Source organism: Saccostrea cucullata, unplaced genomic scaffold, assembly GCF_032062105.1.
Source record: "Saccostrea cucullata isolate Sc308-1 unplaced genomic scaffold, CSIRO_AGI_Scuc_v1 ctg1290, whole genome shotgun sequence".
NCBI lineage: Eukaryota > Metazoa > Mollusca > Bivalvia > Ostreida > Ostreidae > Saccostrea > Saccostrea cuccullata.
In genome coordinates, this window is record NW_026921645.1 from 5607 (window position 1) to 31037 (window position 25431).

The 25431-nt window shown below is 35.6% G+C and overlaps 1 protein-coding gene across 5 annotated transcripts; it reads left to right on the forward strand.

The window, feature by feature from the left end:
- The first annotated feature begins 4846 nt into the window (after positions 1-4846).
- LOC134260487 (uncharacterized) lies at positions 4847-21572 on the forward strand. 5 transcript variants are annotated; one of them, XM_062743037.1, is made up of 15 exons: positions 4847-4910; positions 5854-5917; positions 7005-7168; positions 7362-7570; positions 7734-7859; positions 7991-8194; positions 8369-8508; positions 8712-8870; positions 18216-18415; positions 18511-18765; positions 18917-19500; positions 19756-19975; positions 20415-20538; positions 20627-20867; positions 21004-21572. In XM_062743037.1, the coding sequence occupies exons 3-15, from the start codon at positions 7014-7016 to the stop codon at positions 21375-21377; spliced, it is 2991 nt and encodes a 996-aa protein (XP_062599021.1). In that variant the 5' UTR covers positions 4847-4910; positions 5854-5917; positions 7005-7013; the 3' UTR covers positions 21378-21572. The 5 variants fall into 5 exon arrangements, with proteins under 5 accessions (XP_062599021.1, XP_062599018.1, XP_062599017.1 ...); XM_062743034.1 differs by lacking the exon at positions 5854-5917 and adding an exon at positions 6755-6821 and having other exon boundaries at positions 4851-4910; positions 7003-7168; XM_062743033.1 differs by having other exon boundaries at positions 4867-4943; positions 7003-7168.
- Positions 21573-25431: the final 3859 nt, after the last annotated feature.

A 25431-nucleotide genomic window follows, 5' to 3' on the forward strand; every position in this document is an offset into this window, starting at 1 on the left:
TATGGCAACAAATCGAAGATTAAACTTTTCTTAAATGCAAACTCACTGGAAATACAATTCTGAAATATGAAATCAAGCCAGGGTTAGTTTGGAAATCTCCAAGCACAAGGTCAAAAGATCAAAGCAATTGGTATCCAATGAAATGTCTTGCCACAAAAAATACATTTGTGAAGTATGGAAGCCCTAGCCCTAACCCTTCAAAAGTTATGGCAAAGGTTAAAAATTTTAAAAAGTAGGTCAAACTCCAAGGTCAAAGGGTCAAAGGTCTTGCTATCAAATGTAAGGTCTTGTCACAAGGATTAAATATGTAAAGTATGAAAGCACTAGCCCTACCTTTAAAAGTTATGGTCAAGGTTTGCTTTTTAAAAGTAGGTCATACTCCAAGGTCAAAGGGTCAAAGTTTTGGTATCCAATGAAGGGTCTTTTCACAAGGATTACATTTGTATAGTATGAGGTCACTAGCCCTTAACATTCAAAAGTTAAAGCCAAGATTAAAGTTTTTTCATAAGTACGAAAATCTCCAAGGTCAAGGTCAAAAGATCAAGGTAATTGGTGTCCAATGAAATGTCTTGCGTTGCCACAAAGAATACGTATGTAAAGTATGGAAGCCATAGTCCTAACGTTTAGAAATTATGGCCAAGGTAAAAAAAAAATTAAAAAGTAGGTCAGACTCCAAAGTCAAGGTCAAGGTCTCTAATTGCTATCAAATGTAAGTTCTTGTCACAAGAATTGAATATGTAAAGTATGAAAGCACTTGCCCTAATCCTTTAAAAGTTATGGTCAAGGTTTGCTTTTTTAAAGTAGGTCAAACCCTAAGGTCAAGGTCAAATGGTCAAAGTTCTTGGTACCAATGAAGGGACTTCTTACAAGGATTACATTTGTGAATTATGAAAGCCCTAGCCCTTACCATTCAAAAGTTATGGCCAAGGTTAAAGTTTTTTCATAAGTACGGAATTCGTCAAGGTCAAAAGGTTAAGATTGTTGATATCCAATGAGAAGCCTTTCCACAAAGAATACATGTGTGAAGTATAAATGTCCTGGTATCTACTGTTCAAAAGATATGGTAAAAGTAAAAGTTTGGATTTTTGTGTAAAAGTGGGTCAAACCCCAAGGTCAAGGTCAAAAGGTCAAATTTGGTGGTACCAAGCGAAAGGTCTTGTCACAAGGAGTACGCATGTGAAATATGAAAGTCATAGCTCCACTAAATCAAAAGCTATGAGCAAGGTTAAAGTTTTTGCGGACAAACAGACAAACAGAGAGACAGCTAGACAGACAGACGGACGGACACGACAAAAACTATACACCCCCGAAACTACGTTTACGGAGGCATAATTAACACGATTAATACATGCATAATTGCACATACAAAGTAACAAGTATGAGGGGAAGAAAATATTGTATATTTCTCGATATTAATATTCATTTTTGACTTTCTTTTCTCAGGTCCTGTTTCTGGTGTCAAAGCACTAAGATCCTTCTAGCAGTTGAAACATTTGTAGGATTGACAATTTTTCTAATGGGGTTATCAATAATGTATGTGTTTACATTAAATATATACATGTAATTGCATCTATATTGGTCATACTATGGACAATAAAGAACAAAATGCTTTTCGTCTTCAAATAACAATTTACATGAATACCAATCTATAGGAATAGGGGGTTTACAGTATCAACCCGTTTCAATATACTAGTACAGTGCATGGATTGGCACTGCTCCTTAATTTTGTTAATAAAGATCTACAACTTTTTATGCGACGGGATCGAAAGATCCGAGGCGTATATTGTTTTTGTCCTGTCTGTCTGTCAGTTTAGCTGTTTATCTGTTTGTCTGTTTGTCTGCAAACTTTAACCTTCGCCATAACTTTTGAACCATGAATGGTTGAGTCTTCATATTTAGCATGCATACTCCACTAATTAAGCTCTTTCAAATGACACCAAGGTCAATGACCTTGTGACCTTAACTGTGACCTATATTCTAAAAATAGTTTTTTTCTGCAAACTTTATCCTTCGCCATAACTTTTGAACCATAAAAGATAGTCTTCATATTTGGCATGTATATCCACTGATTAAGCCCTTTCACACGACACTAAGGTCAATGACCCTGTGACCTTGACTGTGTCCCATGAGCTAAAAATAGTTTTTTTTTAACCTTCACCATAACTTTTGAACCATGAGAGATAAAGACTTCATATTTGGTATGTATACTTCACTAATCAAGTTCTTTCAAATGACACCAAGATCATTGACTTTGTGACCTAGACTGTGACTTATATGCTAAAAATATGCTTTTTCGAACTTTGTTGCCGCCGGGCGCATAGTGTTTCAAAAACATATCTTGTTTTCAAAGGTAGTTTTAAATAACCGCAATTTGTACTCATTTTGATTCACAATTTTGCTATAAAAAGCTAACTTCCCAAAGTCTGATTTGCTAACAGTGTTCATATATCTTGTTTTGGTAATGCTCTATCAAAATAAATTCAAAATCAAAATTACGCTTAAGTAACGTCAGTGTTTCTATTCTTGTGGTCGAAAAAAAAAATACTGCGAGACAATTTAATTACTTTATGTATATAATCATTTTGTAAACAGTATAATATGAACAGAGATGAACTGATTAATGCATTATATTATTGAGCTTATTTTAAGAACGCGATTCAAGACTGTAAGGATTCGCATAGCCTTTTAGAATGCATTTTCAGGATAATAAAACTTTACAGTGATTTTCTTTCAACATGTTATCATTTAAATTGCAGATGTTCAAAGAATAATGCTTTTTTCGCAATTTTTCATATATGAAATCAATTGAAATGTACATGTATTTCATTTTCTACAACAGCTTTACAACACTGACAAAAACGATATTCTTTTGGGATATATTGTCTCAAGCCGCGGTTCGTAGTCCGCATAATAGCTCTCTCCAGGATGGGAGAGGATCATACATTTTGGGGTGTGTTCCCCGAATGGCTACTGGAATAAAACAACAAGTAATTATCACACTCAATTAAGGGGCCCTCTAAGGGGTAGAGGTAGACTTACCTGTCTTTACCTGGATAAGCAATATTTTGTAAATCAGATTTATTCATTCAATTATATTTTAATTCAGAGGGTTTTCTATTTTCCGAAATATACTGAATAAAAATATATATAAATATAAGTAGATAAAATTAAGATTTAAGAAAAGTGAAATTTTTATGGTACCTTTAATTTATTTTTTTCCCCAAATTATTAATAGTATTGATTGAGAACTTAAAAATTATTATCCCTTTTTGTGCTACATTTTCAAACTCTTTTAGATAAATTAACACAAGTGGTTTTTTTTTAAATATTATACCGGTAGATATATATGTATGATAAATAAAGTGTTTCTATAAAGTTTTGTTTAATTCATTTTATTTATCTATCATTTTGAATTATCAAAACATTCTATTAAATAATCATAAAATCCAGATGAAGTTTATGAACTTCTTCACCTTTCATAGCAATCCTTTAGTTGCAAAGAAATATACGAAGATGGACTAAACAAATTGTAAATATGTTTTATATGAAAGTGAAACAGTGTTATCTCATATATAATGTGAAATCAGTGCTGCTAATCAATAGAACTTCAAGATAATTTATAGTTTTTAATATGATTTGTGCTTGTAAAATTATTTATTTAAAAAATATGTATACAAAATATTTATATAGTGCTCAAATTAAAATAAAATGAGATGAATTTCCATTTTATTTTGTTTCAATTATGGTAGATTATTCATACCGGTAAGTCTACCTGTACCCCTTAGAAGGCCCCTTAATTGAGTGTGATAATTACTTGTTGTTTTATTCCAGTAGCCATTCGGGGAATAAACCCATTTTGGACGTGATTTGCGACAATCTTGGGATACAAAGCTTTAATATTGAACTTCTGTCTGTTTCAATTTTTGAAAATGTGCACAAATTCTAAGTTTTTTAAAGAACGAAAATATTTATTAATTGGAAATTTCAAGTAGTCTTGTGATTTATAGTTCTTTCTAATTTGACTGCAAATAATAATTTACCACTTTTGGAAAATTCGATGTTCTGAAGTAGCAAACTAACCTGCGTTTTCATGTATAGAAATTCTTCAAGCTACTGTAGCTGCAGAACTGTAGCGTTATGGTTTTATACTTGTCTTTGACCATAACGCTACAGATCCCGTAATGCAAAAAGGTGCAATTTACGGCGCAATATTTTTTGCGCGCTTTTTGGGAGAATTTCTCCACTTTCTAGCATTGGTTAATCAACTACCTTTCACTCCCTAATTCTAGACACATTCTGTAGCCAATATTTATATTTTATCCACCTCCCAACCATCTATAGACTTTGTCGCTATAGGCAATAAACTCGCTTGAAGTGATTTTTTAGCAATCTAACATATAATTTTAGTCAAGTGAGTTTATCACTTGTAGAAACGACTATAAAGGGTAGGTATGGATAAAATATATAGATTAGTTAAATAATGTGTCTAGAATTAGGGAGTGAAAGGTAGTTTATTGACCGATGCTGGAAAGTGGAGAAATTCTCCCAAAAGTGCGCAAAAAATATCGCGCCGTAAATTGCACCTTTTTTGCATACGGACTCTGTAGCGTTATGGTCAAAGACAAGTATATATAAAACCATAACGCTACAGATCTGCAGCTACTGCTAAATGTGCTATCAGTAATATCTAATGACGAAAGTTTAAGATTCTTTTCAAATTTATGAATATGACTCTGCAAATTATCCTTTACACCATAATTTTATACGTTGTAATTTCCTAAGAGAAAAAACAACAAGATTTCTAATTCCATTTTTATTATGAGCAATCAATTACATCGGGTTCGATGATCGTTCTGCGCATGCGCATTACAGCCGCGAGGAGCCGGAAAATTATCAACATTTGATTTGGTGTAATTATTTTTTTATTCATCAACATATCTTTTGTAAACACCATTTTATTTGACTCTTTATCTTTTAGCAAATTAATTGATAATATATTTGTCATTTTCTTATCGAAGTTATTCATCATGGACAACGAAAGCAACGATTCAGTTGTTGCAAAATATTTAACGATTGACAGTTTTGATAATTGTGACAAGTCTCTGTTTTGTCCGTGAACTATATTCTGTATACATATACCTGCTGGAAACACCTTACTTGAATATTGTTTTCTCCATTTATTAAGTATGGCGATAGCATTTTTACATTTTAGACCTAACAAGATTTACTTGAGGCATGTTTATAAATAATATGTCAGATAAGTTCAAAGATGTGTTTGAGGCAAGTGCTCACATTAAGTGGCTCAATTATTCTTTTAAACAGATGGAATATTTGTTGAACTTTTGAAATCAATTCCATACAAATAGAATTTGTGTGGAATTCTTTCAAAATGCACATACAGATATTTATAAAAAATATCATTCCCTACACACATAGACTACATCAAGGCTAAAACAAACTTTTCACTCTAAAATGAGGCATACATACAAAACACAAAATATTATCAATGATTTATTTATAATAGGAGCACATTCATATAAGGATAATAACATAATAGCCACTAAAAATGTCACTATGCTAAAATGCTGCATACTTTTGCATCTTTGAAAATAAAACCTGAAGAAATTTTTAGAACTGGCAGCAAGAAATCATGATATAGACACGTTATGGGATAGAATTCAAAGTGTTTTATGTACATGAGTATCTTTTGCCATTTTCTCATTGACCAATATCCCATTTTTTACCTAGTGTAGTGCAGAATTTTTCATTTTGTTAAAATTGTTTTATTCTTTCACTACACATTTCCATGTTTTGTATGCAGTGAGTGTTGAAGATGAATTTGATGTTTAACAGGTTATGCAGATAAGGAAGAACTGTTTATGATTTCCATGACAACTCCTTTAACTGCTTGCTGAAGGTATAAACTGCACCAGAGTAAATCAGCCAACACATTTCTATGCCCGATCCCTAGAAGTAATTGGACATCATTTCCTCTGGTTCAGTCCATTGCATGCTTGGTCCTGACATTGAGGCAAAGAATTCCATTTTGGAATGCTCTCATGTCATGGCCTTGGATTAAGTCAGCCTACACATGGAATGCTTGAATGGATATTGTGGTCAAAATAAGATATTCATTAAGCATCCCATCAGATGAATCTTCAGTGGTGAAACTACATGACAACTTGTAAATGAAATATTTCTTCAATGACCAAAATAAAAAAAAAAATGTGGAAGATTTTACAACATGTTTTTCTAAGAAAGAACAGAGAATTATATCGTGAAGGATTACAATTGATTTTTTTCACATTTGTATTCTCTTTCTTCTTGAAAAGCATTTTGTTAATATGGTCATTGAAGAGATATTTCTCAACTGGTTTGTAAAAGGTGAAAGAGGTAATGTGCTAGTCACAGGGTTTTACACGTCTTAGCACATTTTATCGTGTGAATAGTGCAGAATAAAAAACATGGGCTGGGTGCATTCAAAATCCATTCAAAGTAACTTTCTGACTGCCATGCAGGTAAGTTGGTGGAGACACTTCCCGTGACTCCATCTTATCTTCAGGGAAAGTCTCAAAGCTTGAAAAAAACTTACTCTATTGGTTGTTGTTCAAGGGCATTGCTCAAAAATCCATGCAACAACTAATAGGTAAAAAAAAAAGGACCAACATTTGTGTTGGGGAATAAGATTCAGATTTAATTACCATAATTCTAAAATATATTTATATAACTATTAAAATTTTAATACTTTGGATAGCAGTGAGAATTTCCTGGATTTGAGCAAGCACCTGCAGACTTTTCAAAATGAAAACTGTTGGCTCAAGGTAAGAGAGAAGATCACATAATGTTAATCATGTCAAGGTCTGTAGGATTTGTAAAAATCTGTATAATGTCTCTTTTTTTTTTTATTTTTTATTTATTTGAAATACATATAATTGATTAAAATGATAATGAATTTTATAAGTGTTTGGAAAAGTGCATGTTAAATGGTATGATTATAATTAGAGAAAGGGAAAATGTGGAACTCTGGGATGTCGAACTGGGGAGCTGGCTCCACGGAGGGAAACACTCTGGGAAAAAAACGGAGCTACGCAGAGACAGGATTCTCTACGGATAACAATGGTGGGGGTTTTGGACCGCCCTCTACTTCCTACATGAAGAATGATTATGGGTATGTGGGTCACGCATAGGAATACTAAGTGTCACTTGACTGAATGTTTTTATACAGAAATAAAGATTAGTAATTACAACCATATATTAGTGTTTTATTTAATGGATTAAGATTGTGTTAATCATTCAAGATGATTATGGTCATTACAACCATCTATTAATGTTTTATTTAATGAATTAAAATTGTTAATCAGTCAAGATGATTATGGTTATGGGGGTCAGTGGCCGGATTATGATGCTAGTTACGGATCTTCACATGAAACACCTCACCATCAACCCCCTCCCGACGACATGATGAGTTCCATGGGGCTCCCCACATCATTTACGGCCACCATAAACCAGGCCTCGGAAAACTTCACAGAAGACATCCCTCTAGAAGGCAAAGGAAGGAGAAATCACGGCGGCAAGTTTTAAAATATGCTATATGTACAAAGAAATAATAATAATGGAAAATCTATCAGACAGAAAAACTGGACACTGATAATAAATGAATTAAATGATGTTTGGATAAATTTTCACATTTGATTTCAAAATAAATATTTGATTTCACTTTAAATTCTGTACAGGTGTGTACCAGACTCCAGGTTATCAGAATCAAGCACAGTATGGCAGGGGTGGAAGAGGGGGAGGCCAAGGGGAGAGAGGAGGCCATGGGGGGAGAGGGGGCCGGGGTCAGAACAAACGAGGTCAAGGTCAGTTACCTGGCATTTATTTAAAAAATGAATATAATTTTCAAAATATAATGATTAGAAGTACAAGTACTGAAAGAAATTTACTGATATAGAAATGCTTTAAAAAAAAAAAACTTTTAATTTCTACGTAGGTAGAGGAGGAGGTCAGCAGAGAGGAGGAAGAGGAGGGGGTCAGAGAGGTGGGGGCGGTGGGGGAGGGTTCCAGAACAAGGGAAGAGGAGGTGGGAGGGGCGGAGGTCAGGACAGGGGAAATAACTACAATCAACCACAGTGGGGAACAGGCTACAATGAAGGAGGGGGAGGAGGAAGAGGAAGGGGAGGTAACAACTTCAGGGGTAAGGAGTTGTCTTTCTTTTTGTTTGAAAACAGTAGTATATTATTTGTGCAGCTAATTATCTTCCTTTCATCCACTAAATTGTCAATTTTCTCCTATTTTCAGAAAAAATGGTACCAATGTTTGTTTATTTATTAAGTTTAAAAAGAATTATTTTTTGGAATGTGTCTTGTAGGTAATGTTCAGAAAAAGCCAGGACTACCTCCTAATAAAGTGTTTAGTGGTAATAAGAGGGGGGGACGAGGACGGGGCAATAGAGGGGGGTCAGGGGGACAGTTTGGTGGCACAATGGCTCCTGTTCACAGCCTGTCTAAGGTATAGTTCTACCGCCGTAAAAAATAGCAGGGTATATAATGGAGATTTAAAGATCTAAAAACATATGATGTAACACGTCATAACATTGAACTGAGAATTCATATACTCTGTTAGTTCATGTGTACATTGGAATTTATGGTTATATGTTATAGCTGATATTCTGTATCCTTTGTAAACACTATTTCTTTATAATTCTATTGTAGGTTGCAACCCAGCAGTTTGATACGGCCAACATGTCCACAGCTGAGAAGATACATAGATTTGCCCTGTACGTCCAGGGAGAACCAATGAAAGTGAACGCTATACAGACAATAGAAAACGCCATTACAGGAAGCAAGCTCAACCTGAAAACTCAATATGAGGTTAGTAGTTATCAGCTGTCAGGACATGTTAAAGTGTTTTATTGAAGGAACATGTGTCTTTGAATATGAGGATATATAAGATATTAAAGAGCTGCCTTATAAATTGTTCTCTCTACTAAATTCTTTGATTTTTGTTTCCAAAACAGGTTCATACTATCAACATGTTTTTTGGCAAAACTTTACCACAATAATACCTTCTGTTTAATTGCAGACAAAGGGGTTTATATCACCTTTTCAAGGATTTATTATTCCAGATTTATAACCTCGGTTTATTTGAAAGGGAGGAGTTATTTTTCCTAGTTTATAACTGTTTATTTTAAATGGAAGAGTTATTTTTCCTAGTCTATAAAGTTTCTAGTATGGCGGTCCCCAGAATCACGCGATTGCGCATGAGCAGTTATTTCCCTTGCCGTTGCTATGCAGAATGTAAACAAACCGCCATTTTCCACTCGCTTCAACAAAACGCATTCGATCGAGTGATTAGGCCATATAAAATTAATCTTTAGATTCTCATCCCCGCCCGCCCCTCTCAAAATGTCCCGCCCCGATGTTTTTTATTTTGATTTTTGGGTATTTTCATGTATTTTTATTCAGTAAGAATTTGGGTCAAAGTTTAAGAGTTATCTCCCGTCTGTATTAAAAGTCGCGTGTCGCTATTTATAGCAAAAACGCCATGTGAAGAATGGAGAAAAATCGGCAATAAAAGCAGTTTAAACATGTAAGGAAAAGATAATTTGTCAGTATAGAGAAGGCAGAGAAGAAAAAATAGCATAAACACATATAGATACCATCACTGGCAGGAGCAAGTATGTAGAGAGATTGTAACTAAGTAAAAATAGACGAGGAAAGTCAAGTGATATATAAACGATCTCCAGCTGTGTGACTTAGCTTTGAAATAAAAAAAAATCTACAAAATCGTAGACAGACTTAAGAGAAGGCCTAGATTTTTCAGTAGAATAATTATTAGAAAATTTATATAGATTTTGCAAAATAAGAAGTCACACATACACAATTTATTGGTATCCCCACCTCATTTTGTTCAGGGTGTGCCGTTTAATGTGTACTTGATAATTTGTTAATTAACAATAAATATTTAACTTTTAAAGAAAAAAATTTCTTTAAATATTTAAAAGAATATGAAAAGAATTAAATCTATTCATATTGGCATTAAGGTAATGAAAAAAAATGTGTACGGGGCGTCCATTGTTTTGTTGATACTTAGGCCTATATATAAATTAACAATTATAAAAAATAAAAAATAAAATCCGCCCACCCGCCCCAATTTTTTTGCAAATTAGGATGAGAATCTAAAGATTAATTTTACCTGGCCTTAGGATTAGGTTATATAGTTTTTAAAATTGGGTTTGTTTTATAAATCCAGTCTGTAATCTTTCTGACTTTGGGCTAATTTATGTAATTTTTGCTTACAAAAGGCACTATGAGTGCCTTTTGTGACCAAAAACTTGCATGAATCAGCCTGTCGAATCGTGCTGATATCTTACACTTTGGTTTAGTTCATGACATGTTTGCTTTACAAAGGAAAGTTTAAGAAATGAAAGTTCGAGTAAATCAACTCTATTGTCGAAACATGGCGATTTTCAGCGCTGAGTTTAGGCAAGTTATTGTAAAAGCGACTTACCGTTAACTGCAGCTCGATATTCTGACCTCCTAATCATGTCCAAATAATTTATATTCAGAATATTTTTCCTTTCAAATCGATAATGATGCACAATTCAATCCATCGATGACTAATCATTAGCTAACATTTGTTAAATCCCTGTATTTCTCACAAAAATCACACAATTTTAATAGCATTGCACTTTGAGTCCTATCAGGCATTTCTTCATTACGTCAAAACACAAGTGACGCATCTCATGAATATTTATGAGATTACGTCAGAAATTGATCATGTGACTGCATTCCTAAACAATGCAAGATGGAGATTTACTTCCTAAACAAGAACGTTATTTTACGAAATCTTTTAATTCTCATTTAAAAAACTGTGTTTAGGCTATCTAAATTTAATTCCCTGGTTCTCAGGCCAATTTTCTCCAAAACAGATGCGGGAGGGCGGCATTTTATTTTTCATTTTATTGGCAATAAAGTAGATGAGGGAGGTATTTTTTTTATTTTAATTTCCGAATTTTCTTTAACATAAAGATAATTTTTTTAATCACAGATATACTTTCCATTTCTGGTCAAAATTTCTGCTTTATCCATTGCTTAACAGCGTGTAAACATCGTAGGTAATGTCCTCGAATGTATTTTCAAACGAAGTAGCCAAAATCTCATTGTAAATGGCTACCGGAAGTGATATTTGAATACTAAACTACGAAACAAATGAGGTCGGAATTTTTTTTCCCGGATTGGTCACCGCAATACCAACTTTTTATTTTATCAAAAACACAATAAAATCGGCAATGCGGCTACCTCAAAACGGATGCGCGCGGGCCTGAGAACCAAGATTTCAATTTTATATGGCCTTAAGTACCAGTCCACATAAAAATCAGACAAAACTGTAAAAAAGTGATACATGAAGGTTTTCAGAATTTGATGATTTTCCACTCATAGATTTATTTTGTAGTATGAACAATGTATGTAAAATGAAAAATGTTTTGAGTCATGGTAACCATGGAAACCCGACCAAAGAAATTTCCTTAGCAACCGGCGGATTTTTCAGCGTTGATGGACAAAAAATCACCTATATTTGAGGCTTAAAATAACACGTAAATTCCATGAGAATTATTCTTACTTATGGGTGTAATAAAGATACACATTTATTGTGTTCTAATAATGTAATAAAAAATATTTAGATCCTAAGTCAGTCCTGTGGTAATCATTGGAAGGTACACGTTTTACAAGTTTTGCTGATTCAGCATTTTTCGTGATTTTGGCAATATTCAAGGCCAAATTTTAAAAATGGCCAGATTAATACAGTTGTTGCATGTATCTCAAATAAAAGCAGATGTATTTCTCTTTTAGAATTTGAAGTCAAATCCATGGGCTCTTTTGAAAATCGAATCTGTTGCCTAGCAACAAAAATGGTCTTTTTGATGCATAAAATGAGAAACAATGTAAAAAGTTTACTTAAAAATCAAATGAACGGTTAATTATGATAAACGAGATACAAATTTTAAAATAGTATAATTAAATTCGGTCTCCCTAGCACATTATTGAATATTGCATAATTCTTTATCCCCATAGCAACGGCAGGTTCTCCATAGCAACAAGGCAAAGAAAGGTAATTTTGGCGTGTATTCGTGTAATCTTATTAAGGCTTATTCAAATTAAGTCAGAAAAATGTGATTGAGCAAAACTGACAATGAACTGTTGGTCAATCTTAATTTTTTTATCGTCTTTAATCAACACATGGCAAAAATTCCCAGTGCATGGCAACCAATGTACCCTATGCCTCCTGTAAAGAGATTTGACTTTTGGATCAGTGTTCGTCATGGAAATGAATGTTGAATTAATATGTTGATGATTGTATTTGTGGAGAGTGCTGAAAAAATATATGAAATGTTCCCTCAGTTGTTGTCATGGCAACAACTACATGTGACTGAATTTAAAATGGGACGAGTTCAAAAAACACAGTATAAATTCTTAAACAGAACTGTGACTGGGCGAATTTAAAACGGGGCAAAATTTCTTGTATGTGTGAACAGGGAAAAATCATATGATACCAAATTAAGGATGTTTTCCATAGATAATGTTTTAATGTAACTTGTACGATATTGTGGATTAGTTTCAAGACACTCACCGTGCATGGTTTCAATGGTTGCATTTTATTTCCGGAACTGTTTTCATTTCCGATATTTTAAAGTTTTCATCTCTGACATTTTTCAAGCAGTACTTTTCTGCAATGAAAGTAGGTAAGATTTAAGACTTAACTCATGAAAAATATTACAGAATATATCATGAATAAATCATTGAAATCCAAAATAATGAGTTTTGCAATTGACTTTGGGTTATGTTTTAGGCCTAAACCAAAGGCCATGACATGGGGGGGGGGGTTAGGTTCGATATTCAGTACCAAATTTTTTCCAAACAGCACCACTTCGAATTCATAATTTTAAACCTATTCTGCAACGTGTCTGTGGAAAGTGGGGGGCTAAACCTACGCAGCAATGTTCAATGTCAATACTAGGAAAAGGCTAAGCCCCTAGCCCCCCCCCCCCCCCCCCCCCCCGGTTCCGACGCCTATGTAGTTTGGTAACTTTTTAACCATAGACAGAGTAGAGGAATAAAAAAAAATGCATTTCAACCACTCTAAGTAATATTCAGCATTACTTAGTAGTGTCCCCACCCCACAAGAACCCCTGACCCTCAGGTTCACACATTTCACAATTCTTGCTCATCATAAATGTTTGATTAACATCATGGAGTGCATTTCAAAGAAATAATTCATTTCTAGTATATAGTCAAAGACACCCCCCCAACCCCAGCCCTCTATGATACCCCTGTTCCGGGGGGCTTGGAATTCCTAGTTCTGGAAGAACTATCATAGCTATATAATAACTATATGTCTGTAGTCAGTTTGTTAAATACCTGGGGGCAAAGAAGAAGATTAATTATCAAAGAATTATTGCAATTTCACCATTTGATGATTAGAGCCCCACCCTAAGTAACACCAGAAACCCTGGTCCTTGCGCCATGAAATTCACAATCTGATCCTTTGGCCATGAAAATCACAATTTTCAAAGAGGCACTCTCCCTCATTGTAACTACGCATGTAGTTAGTTGTTTAATACCCAGGGACAGAGAAGGAGATTTTCCATTTTAAAAATGCATGTTTACTATGTAATCAAAAGAGTCCTGCACCCTAACACCAGAATTCCTGACCCTGGGGCCATGAAGTTCACGATTTTAGATGAGGCATCCTTCCTCATCATAACTATGTATTTTTCAAAGAATGAATGCATGTTAACTATATATTCATTTAAGCCCCGTCCTAACACCAGAACCCCTGTCCAAAGGCCATGAAATTCACTACTGTAGAACAGAAATTCTTTCTCATCGTAACTACGTACTTAATTAATTTTACCCAGGAGCAGAGAAGAAGATTTTCAAAGAAATAATGTACATGTATTTTCACTATATAATCTATTTAGCCTAGCCCTAGCATACAGAACCCCTGACCCTGGGGCAAAGAATTTTACTATTTTGGTACAGTGTAGAGGACTCAATGCTTATTACAATCATTCCAACAGTTTCACTGCTTGATGTCTAGAAGTAAAGAAGATTTTCAAAGACTGCATTAATTTTAGTGGTTTTGGTCCCACCCCTCAGGCCACAGGGACCCTGAAATTCACAATTTGTGTTCTTCTTTTACCCATAGATGGGTTATTTCAAATTTGGTTGAAATTGGTTCAGTGGTTCCAGAGAAGAAGCTAAAAATGTTCAAATGTTTACGACCGCCGAATGACGTACGACGATGAACGAACAAAGATAGCAATAGGTCACCTGAAAGACTCGGGTGACCTGAAATTCTCAGAGGCACATCTCTCTTTTAAAGTGCAGTTTTAAGTTTGAACTCAGATATGCAAGGATGGAAATTAAAAGGCATACAGAAACCACTTCTGGTAAATATATGCACAGACCCTTAGTAAGCAATTTCGGGGGTGGAGGTGGGGGTGGGGTGGGGTGGGGTGGGGGTTACAACCATATATTTTCAGTTTGGGCACTATCAACAACCGAAAATTCCTTGGCAAACAAACCAAAAAATGGAAGATTTTCAATAGTATTCTATAGCTAAGTATCGGCATAATAGCCCCCCCCCCTCGCTTCTTACACGGCCGTAGGTAAAAAAAATCATCGTTGAAGGAATTCTTAAAAGACAGTAGAATGTTTTTAATATGAAGACATCACAATTACGCCTGTACATGTAGCACAGGGAAAGATATTAATATAATTGTATAAGTATGTATTGAATTATAAATATGTTTTTATTTTTTGAACATGAAATAAATTTATTTAAAATTTTATTTCCAGCTGTTTGGCAAGCAAAAAATTTTCAGAAAGGGATCCTGCAGATATCTAAGAAATACAAAAAATGTCGGAAATGAAATAAAATTGTCCGAATTGAAATTTTAAGCATGTCGGAAACCCTATGCAAAATACTGGACATTAAATGCAGTGAAAGAAAACATGAATATGAAATGAGCAAGCTCACAAAATTGTGTACACCTAATAAAACCCTTAACCCTGGTAATGTTTATCTAGCATATATTGTGTTCATTTGAGATAATTTCCATTTTTCAAAAGATAAGATATTTATAAGCTTGTATCTTTAACTTGTTGTTGGGAAGCTGACACTTATTTAGTTCACAAGGAGTCTGTAGCACTGGAGCTTCAAACGCTATTACCCAGAGAACAGGCCCATAGGAACGCGTATCAAAGTAGTGGGAACAACCTCCAACATCGCCCACCTGAGCACATGGGCTAGGTAAAAACAAATCAGCTCAGCACTCAAAAGTTTACTTGGGGAAGGGAGGGGGATGGACTTGAATTTTATACTTCTTGCCACCATATCAATTATAAATTACTGGTATTAATGTAAAAACTTTGGGCCAGGAAAGATGAAATTTGTGTAGAAGCATCCTCAGGTAGTGTACATTCAAGTTTATTCAAGTCATGACCACGGTGGTAGGGTGGGGCCACAATGGACGACCAACGTTTTACATAGGAATATATAGGAAAAATCTTCTTAATAACAGCAAAGCCATGATTGGTCATGTTTATATGGAAGCATCCTAAGGTAGTGTAGATTCAAGTTTGTTCAAATCATGACCCCCAGGGGTACAGCCACAATGGATAATCAAAGTTTTACATAGGAATATATAGGAAAAATATATAAAAATCTTGATTGGTCTTGTTCAAATGTTAGCATCCTCAGGTAGTTTAGATAAAGATTTGTTAAAATCATGACCCCCAGGATTGGGTGGGACCACAAAAGTACATAACTTATTTGGAATAAAGCCACAGTTAGTCAAAAAATATGTAAGCACTCTTAGTTAGTGTAGATTCAAGTATGCATAGATTCAAGTTTGTTCAAATCATCCCCCCTCTTTTAGGATCGGGACCACTTAGGCATTTACTGAATTGATTTTTCCTAGCCACAGTGCTCAGGTGAGCGATGTGGCCCATGGGCCCCGTGTTACATGGATGGGTTCGATGTCCTCAGTTTTGTTTTGTTTTTGTTGCATAATATTTCCATTTTAAGATATGAACTAACCGGATACATGAAGATGACCCTCTGACTATCGTTTGCATAATTTTTTAAATATATTTGCACTACATTAATGCAAATCTCACCAAACAACATACAAAAATAAAGTTTCTACTTGTGTGACTAGCCATGTTTTAAATTCATTTGTATTTTGATCTAGCTTTGGACATCTTGCAATATTTCTTTCAAATGGTGTAAACTTCAATTTTACGTAAATAACTGTAACTGACTGTGATGAGACTTTTCTTATTTTGATTTATTTTAATGTGCCGCGTCGCCCTCATGGAGCAGTGGTTAGAGCGTCTTCTCTAGAGTCACGAAGTAAGGAGCTGATCCTTGCGTCGCGGGTTCGAATCCCACTGTGGGACGCAGTAGGTGCTACCTTTGAGCTACCGCGAACGGTTCTTTTCGTTTGGAAAAAAAAAAACTCTCCAATCTATGACAAGTATCAATAGAATAATTAAAACCTGATCTTCCTATTCAATTGGAAATATCATTGGAAATGTTTCCATAGTGACGTTATTCATTTTATTTATCTATTTACTTTCATGAGGAATTAATCATACATTGTAATACTTACTGAGAAATCTGTGACGAGTGCCTAATCTTTCAATATTATGAATAACGACTACAGAGTATCCCATACTGAAAATGTAACATTGTTTGCTATGTGCTACAAATAGTTGTTATGGATTAAATGAGTTTAAAAATACTTTCGAAAAACAAACATTTCAACATCATTTTTTCCTTCATGACGTGATATAAATAAAGATTTACAGGTAACATGTATATGCGTCAAACTTTCTTTGTGTCGTTGCTAGGGGAGTGGTGTTGTTGCTATGGAAATAAGTCATTGAACAATATTCAATAACTTGATACAACATTTTAAAGTCTTTCCGAACTATCACCATGCAATTATGAGCATATTACTTGAATATCCAATTCCATGACAAACAATACAATCCCAAAGTCAAATCTGTTTTACAGGAGACATAGGAACTTTGGCTGTCATGTACACGGAATCCTTGCCATATGGATTGATTAAGTACCCAAAAAAAAATAACAATAATAAAACCAACATTTCATTGTCAATTTTGCTCAACCGGATTTTTCTGACTTATTTTGAATAAGTCTTAATATTTAGATTACACGAATACACGCCAAAATTACCTTTCTTTGCCTTGTTGCTATGGAGAACCTGTCGTTGCTATGGAGATAAAGAATTATGCAATATTCAATAATGTGCTAGGGAGACCGAATTTAATCATACTATTTTAAAAATTGTATCTCGTTTATCGTAAATAACCGTTCATTTGATTTTTCCGTAAACTTTTTACATTGTTTCTCATTTTATGCATCAAAAAGCCCATTTTTGTTGCTAGGCAACAGATTCGATTTTCAAAAGAGCCCATGGATTTGACTTCAAATTCTAAAAGAGAAATACCTCTGCTTTTATGTGAGATACATGCAACAACGGTATTAATCGGGCCATTTTTAAAATTTGGCCTTGAATATTGCCAAAATCACGAAAAATGCTGAATCAGCAAAACTTGTAAAACATGTGTACCTTCCAATGTCTACCACAGAACTGACTTAAGACCTAAATATTTTTTATTACATTATTAGAACACAATAAATGTGTATCTTTATTACACCCATAAGTAAGAATAATTCTCATGGAATTTACGTGTTATTTTAAGCCTCAAATATAGGTGATTTTTTGTCCTTCAACGCTGAAAAATCCGCCGGTTGCTAAGGAAATTTCTTTGGCCGGGTTTCCATGGTTACCACGACTCAAAACATTTTTCATTTTACAAACATTGTTCATACTTCAAAATAAATCTATGAGTGAAAAATCATCAAATTCTGAGAACCCTCATATGTCACCCTTTGTCTGATTTTTATGTGGACTGGTACTTAAAAACCAGTTTTTTAAACCCAATTTTTCGCAAGGAACACGAATTTGAGGTCAAATTTGCAATTTGTGGCTTCTTTTTCGATTTTGTCGATCGCTCACGCGATCGTCTATATACTGTACACCGCCTTCGGCGGCAGCTATTTTAGCGCCATATTTATGGGGACCGGTATACTAGAAGTGTTCCCATGTTGAATTGCAGGTTGAGGAGTTAATGAGAATCTCTGGGAAGTGGATGTTCACAGGGCGTCTTATCCTTGGGGGCATATTTCTAGCTCGCAGTGTGGGAGCTAACAAAAAAGAAGTTAAGCATGAGACTTACCAGAAAGCCCTGGATGTTTTAAAAACCAAAACTGTAGCTGAAATATTTAATCTTACAGACCCAGGAGCTGAAGCCATAAGGCAAGTTATTAGAAAAAGAATGCATGTATTTTCTCGTAATAAAAACATGAGGGATTAATATATATATAAATTGATAATTCTTTTTCTGTGTTTAGGAAAGAATTGGCCTCAACATTAGACACAGAAAAAGATGTCTCTAAACAAGCCGACACGATTCTTCAGAAGCAGACAGAACAAGCGATGACCATTCGTACCAATCAGGATGGTTTTATTTGTTTGATTGAGTACATAAAGTCGGCGGGAAATCTGCCAGAGAACAAGATCTCGTGTATGGAGCAGGCTATGAGTGCCTCCCACTGCGCTCTCAGTCACAAGTATGACTTCAAAGCCTCCAGACTCCCAACTGGAAGGTAAACAAATAAATCATAGCTTTTAAGATATGTTTTTCATTCTTTACAGTAAAAATGTGAAAAATTAAAGTTTTTACAAAAAGGAAACAAAAACTAGTTACCAAAACATGTTTTGAAATGTGCTGTAAAAAAGAACCGATCTGAATTGCAGATTTTTCTTTCATGGGATATTGACTGTGGGGGACATTGTGATTGCTGTCGGTAAGGGCCACAGGAAGAAAGACGCCAAAGTCAACACGTACGAGGAGGCCTTCAAAAACTTGACAACAAAGCCACTGCAGGAGGTAATGAAGGGAATAGATGTGGAGGAAGAGGCCAAGACTGAAGAAGAAGCAAGTGGGTCAGGAGTGGCCATGATTGTAGACGGAAAGAAAATGTCTGTCACTGAGAAAATGGACAAAATGATCCAACGCCTAAAGGACGCAGTATACAAAGAAAACAATATCAACACAGTGGATGCCTGCGCTACAAATCTGGGTCTGACTAAGACCTGTATTTACCGTAGATTACAGGGGGATGACGAGGCAGACCCCTCAAGGGTGGCCTGTGACCTCTACCTGGAGAAATTCCTGATTGCCTCGGGGGAGGGAGAGAAGAGGAAGGAGTCCCAGATAGATGCCTATAACAATGCCTGGGAGGTGTTAATTACCACCACAGGTGAACACGTCGTAAAGGACCACAAACGACTGACCAATGACAATGATGACCCCTCCATCATTGATGTCCACGTTAAAGGTAGAAAATATAATAATATAGAACCTCTATCATTGATGTCTATGTTAAAGGTAGAATGCATATTTGTAATTTTGTTTAATACTTGTATGTTGTGGACCTCTGTTATGATATCTTAACAAAATTCATATTCAGGACAAGTTTTAAAACTTTATACTTTAGTGTACTTGTACAGTAAAGATAAAACAAATTATGTAAAAGTCTCAGACATTGGACTTGGTTCAACCATGTGGGTAAAAGTTTATTGACTTACAACAGGTGCCCAGAAACCACAAGGAGACTCCAACCTGGCTGGTCTTAAAAGACACAACCAGGACCATGAGGACCCCTCTAAGACAGTGGACAGCCTGGTCATCCTGGAGCATGAGGAGTGGACAATGGACAGGAAGAGGCAGGCCTTCTGTATCCTCACTTACTCTGCCACCTCTAACGGCATGCTGCTGCAGTGGAACACCACTCAAGAAGGGAACATGTTCAAGTAAGTGTGCTTCTTTATCCATTTTTCTTAGCCAGTAATCAAAGAATGCAGGTTGGTATTTATACAAAAATTATATCTATTTTATCATGTTTATACGCTTAAGCCAATAGTTACTGATTGGTCTGTCCTGTCGTACGTTGAGAAAAAAGTCATAGTAGTGTAAAATTTTATATGGGTATATAGAGGATTTGTCTTAGTGCAGATAGTCCAGTTTACATCCTTTAAATTTATTTCAAATGATAATAAATAAATATATTAAATATGTGCTGAAAAAAAATTCTGAAATTTTCTCAGAATGATGTGTCCAATTATTTTAAGGCTCATTGAAAGATGTGATATTGCTCTTGTATTTAATTTTTATGAAACATAAAATCTATTTACCTCAGAACTCTTTAGCAATGCATCCATCATATTAACAATTTTCTATATACATTTCCAGATGTGATATCTCTCTACAAGGAACACTAATTGGTGAAGCTAAAGCCATGAGTAAGAACAATGCCAGAAATCTAGCAGCAGCTGATTCCTTGTTTAAGCTTTACGAGTCTCAGGATGTTATCAAGGTTGGTACTGCATTCAGAAATACTTCTATCTAGTTTTCCTTTGTAATATTTCTGTGTTGTAGCACTGAGAGTTTTGTGTTTTCTGTAGGTGACCAGACGAGATGACAGCAAGCTATGGATTGCCTACAGCAACATCCTCAGTAAATCGAAGATTCTGCAGGAGAGACAGGGGGACGGGGCGGACCCTGAACTCAGACCCTCCCTGGACAACGAGGGAAACGTCATCCCTATCCCAGAAGAGGCCAATAAATGGGTCCTCAAAGTGTGTGAAGAAATCATCAATGAATACAAAGATCAATTCACAATGGAGGAACTTATTTTTGGTCCAGGTAGGATGGAGGCATAAAGTTCTATAAAATGAACATTTTATTCATTAAAAAAAAGGTAAGGTAGTGATGTGCATTACATTTCTTGTTTATTTAATGTTTACCACAATATGAAATCATTTAAACCTTTTTATTGAAGGAATGCCCTTGCATGAAAGCAAAGAGGTAAGAAACATGGCCAAAACTGGGAACCTGCGACACGACATTCGTCAGCTAGAGGGCCAGTCATATCTCGTCATTCAGCACAGAATGCAGCCCCAGGACATCGCTAAGTGTGTCCACGCAGCAAACGGGAGAAGTGGGAAATACCTCCTGGTGGACAAGAGTTCCCTCCCCTCCCATCAGGACATTATCCCTGACCTGGAGAAACAGATGGCGCTGAGCGGGAGTCTAGCGGGGCAGACGAAGACAGAGGTCAGGGCCCCGAACCCCCTACAGGGATTTAAACCCCGGATACTGAGTGACCAGGACAGCGAAGAGGGTTTCGATCAGAGCCTGCAAAGATTGTACTAAGTTATACTGAGTTATTCTGAGAGGTCACAGCGAGTCATTGTCAAACAATGGACCATCTGCTGAGATGTTTACACTTAAGTGACAGACTGTGTGAAAGTTTTAAATAGACATTGCATCACTGTTTCAAATGTTGTGAATATATGTTTTTATATGTGTTTTTGTAAAAATGTTTTATTAAATGGATAGACATCTTTATTTGTGAACAATTTTATTTTGTTTTGGAAAAGTCCTGAATTCCTGATCAAAAATCAATGTCTGTGGTGTTTTTCTATTTTTATGTATTTTTACAATTTCAGAACATATTAGCCATTTCAGTGTCTAAAATGTTTCTACATGTACATCTTAAATTGTCTGATACAGTGTTCATTTAAGATTTCCTGCTCAACTGAGCCAAGGGCTCTGGAGTAAATTTTATTAATCTTGAAGTGTCAGGAGACTTGTCATTGTAATCTTTTGATATTTTCACTTCTCCAGAACTAATAATCCAATATGAACCATACTTGGGGCAAAATATCCCAGTCTGAAGAATTTATTTATTTATTCTTTATTATTTCACTTATAATATTACTTCTCTCCAGAAGAAATAATGTATAGGTATAAACTCAGTATTAAAAGAACTGGATGAAATAGATGGAGATAACGAAAAGTAATCAAGTTGAAAAGTCCATTCAAAAATAAAAAGCAGGAGCAGAGCAAACAGAGACCTCTGAAACATCAGGGGTGGGATCAAGAGCCATGGATGAGAGAGCATCCCCTGTAGAACGGTCACACCCGCCGTGTGCTTCTTGTCATGATCGGGAAATATCGGTAAAATCCGTGAAAGTTTTGTGTGTAAATAATTGTTTAACAATTAGCATGAGAAAAAAAAACAGTCAGCATTTGACTTAATGATAGATTTATTTGCTGACAAGATCATTGTATCTGCCATAGAACTTGAAAAATGATGACTTTAAACGAGACTGATAACTTACCTCAGTTTAGAAACAAGAAAACATTGATGTAACCATCAATTGTCGCCCGGGAAATAAATAAAGTAAACAATGGAAATGAGTCTTGATCATCAAACCGCTAGTTTAGAAATTAGCCGTACGTAGAGCATGCTCCTGCGTATCGAACAACTGAGATATATTTGTAGGCAAGTGATGGAGGTATATTGCTGCATAATGGAAATTGATCATGACGATTGAAAACTTAATCACGTTTATTATAAACCTTTGTTGGTAGAGTAGATCTGACGTCTGTCTGAAGTAATATATATACCGGTATAAATATGAATCAAATAATGTCAAAAACTGGTATGTTTAATTTCAAGCTCAGCGGGATATATTGTATCGACATAAGAATGGAAATAACCATTGACAATACATCGTCGTTATATCTAATGTAGAATCATTTTAAATCTCAAAAAAGAACAGTAGAACGATGTACTAGGAAAAACTACATTATTGTGTTTCCTTTATAAATATAGTCTAAAGATATAATTACATGGAGATAGAGACTACTTAAAGGAGAGTTCATTAGACAGAAGAAAAGTGTATTTTCAGATGAACGTAAATTTAATCGCAAGCAACATATTGTGGAGTAGATTAGAACTTCAAGCTCTGTACCAGGATGAAGTCTGGAGACACAAAAGTTTCAGCAAGCCAAACAAATCGTTATGCATGTACATATAAACTGATAAATCTAGGAATATCTTCATTTTGACAATTTTTGTCTACCCAGTCTGCATTAGTATCAAAGATATAACATCGAGACCACAGTATTTCACACAGATTTTTGGGTGAAGTTAAATCCTTCTCAGAGTCATGTAGCGTTTCTTTACCCCGTTTCTGGAAGATAGACATTATCTCCATATGGATAGGACAATAGTCCTATCATGCGTAAGCCAGTACCCATTGTAGCTAGGTGGACCGGGATAGTGCCTTGTCCTAGGATAACATCAAATGCTTAGGGCAACAGAAGCAGAAGAGTCAGCAAATTGGAGAAACTTAACAAGATCATTAAACGTCTATTTGGAAAGTTCAAGGGATTGACAGGTGGGTTTGTAAAGGACAAGCACAGAAAATTTATGGCAACCAAGAAAGAAAGAAGAAATTCCAAGCAGTACTCAACCAACTCTCAGCAGACGATATTCCAGAGGCTGCAGAGGATTTGGATGTAGACGTTGAGCCACAAATGAAAGAAGAAAATGGATTGCTATCAAAATCCTCAGGAAAACTAAGTCACCAGGCCAGGGCAACCGTGATGAATAATTGTGCTAGCTGCTTCCATTTTACATATCTTAGCTACATGGGAGGGCGAGAAAGTGCCTGTTGATTGGACCAAAGGAATAATAGTCAAGATCCCAAAGAAAGGAACCTTTAACGACTAACAACTGGAGAAGGATCACCTTGCTATCTGTGCCGAGTACGATCTTGGCTGAAATCATTATCAAGAGAATACAAGGGGCTGTGGACAAGATATTGAGGAAAGAACAAGCTGGCTTCAGGGAGGAAGGAGGATTTTCACACTCCGTAACATCATCGCGCAGTGCACTGAGGGGCATATATATACTCTATTAGAATTTTCTAGACTCGAGAAGATGACAAGATACCGGTATGTCCTTCCAGAGAAGCTGGTGCATTTGATTAGGAGCTTTTACAACAACTTCAGATGCATTATAGGGAGTAGTGACATCTTCTTTGATGTCAAGACTGGCATCAGACAAGGATATTACAAGCAGTTTTTTTTTTCAACTTGATCATTGATGAAGTTATGAAAAACAACAGAAGATACTAGGAGTTACAAAGAACCCTCTTCTGAAAATAGAGAAAGAGCTAGACTTTGCAGACAATTTAGGACAGATGTTACATAAAAACCCATACACGCAGGAAATGACAAAGAGACTAAACAGCTTTGGACAGCAGGTGAGAAGAATCAAAACAAAGAAGACAGAAATGGCCCAAAATGTTAATACATCTGCCCCTGTGAAGATGAATGAAACAGTCCTTCATCAAACAGACTATTAAACCTACCTCGACAGTATCATCAAGCAACAAGGTAGCAAAAAGGAAGATATCTACGGCAAATTAGGAAAGACCAGCAGTGTTTTCAGGAGCATGAAGAACATGTAAAGGTCACCGCAATAAGCACCAAAATCAAGCTCATTCGTCATATCTAATAGTTCTGTATGTGTCTAAATGTTGGAGGATGACAGAAGCTGATCTAACCAAGCTGCGCTCATGTTACACAACATGCCTTCGTAAAATTCTCAGAGTATTCCGACCAGAAGGGATCTCCAATGACGAACTGCTCAGAATTAGATACAGACAGGAGGACATTATCATAACAAGAAGGAGATGGATAGGGTATAAGATAAGATTTATTAATACTAATTTGGGGCCCATCAGGGCATACAAGTAAAGAGAAACATACAAGAATAAATTTCAGAATTGATAGTAGCAACTAACAAAAGATTAATGATGATACAGTATAGTTGGGGATTACAACATATATAATCGACATACTGTACACATAAGACTTTTTTAGGGTATGTGCTTCGGATAGAGCCACGACCAGTCACAAGAACGACATACCACTGGAATCCAGATGAAAAGAGAAAAAAATAGGGAGACTTGGGGCAACATGGAGAAGGAAATTTAAAATAAGATTACCATAAAGTAAAGGTGGTCCCTGACAAGACTGACCCAATACAGGGGGAGGTGGAAATACTGTAACAGGATGTAATGGCCGATATTTTATACCAACAAAGAGATTTGAACCAAACACTTTTGACCACTGAGTCATGTGAGTCCACTGATCAAACAGATAAGCAATGCTTATCATATTCATGATTGCTTTAAGATGAAGCCTGGAGAAAGATTTGAATCACAGTAAGCATTTGTAACGGGAGAGGAGAAAATGCAGCGGACCAGACCGGGAATCGAACCCGGGCCCCCTGAAACTCCGATCAGGTGCTCTACCAACTGAGCTATCGATCGATTACGTTTCATGTGTATTCCTTGTGACAAGACCTTTCTTTGGGCGGTCACGTGATGAGCCGAGCGTAAGTGTT

Bases quoted from the DNA above. Each gene is read 5' to 3' on its own strand.
- LOC134260487 (XM_062743037.1), top strand. From the start codon at position 7,014: ATGTGGAACTCTGGGATGTCGAACTGGGGAGCTGGCTCCACGGAGGGA. The intron at 7,571-7,733 runs GCAAGTTTTAAA...AATTCTGTACAG, and splicing joins AGGAAGGAGAAATCACGGCG to GTGTGTACCAGACTCCAGGT. The intron at 8,871-18,215 runs GTTAGTAGTTAT...GTTGAATTGCAG, and splicing joins ACCTGAAAACTCAATATGAG to GTTGAGGAGTTAATGAGAAT.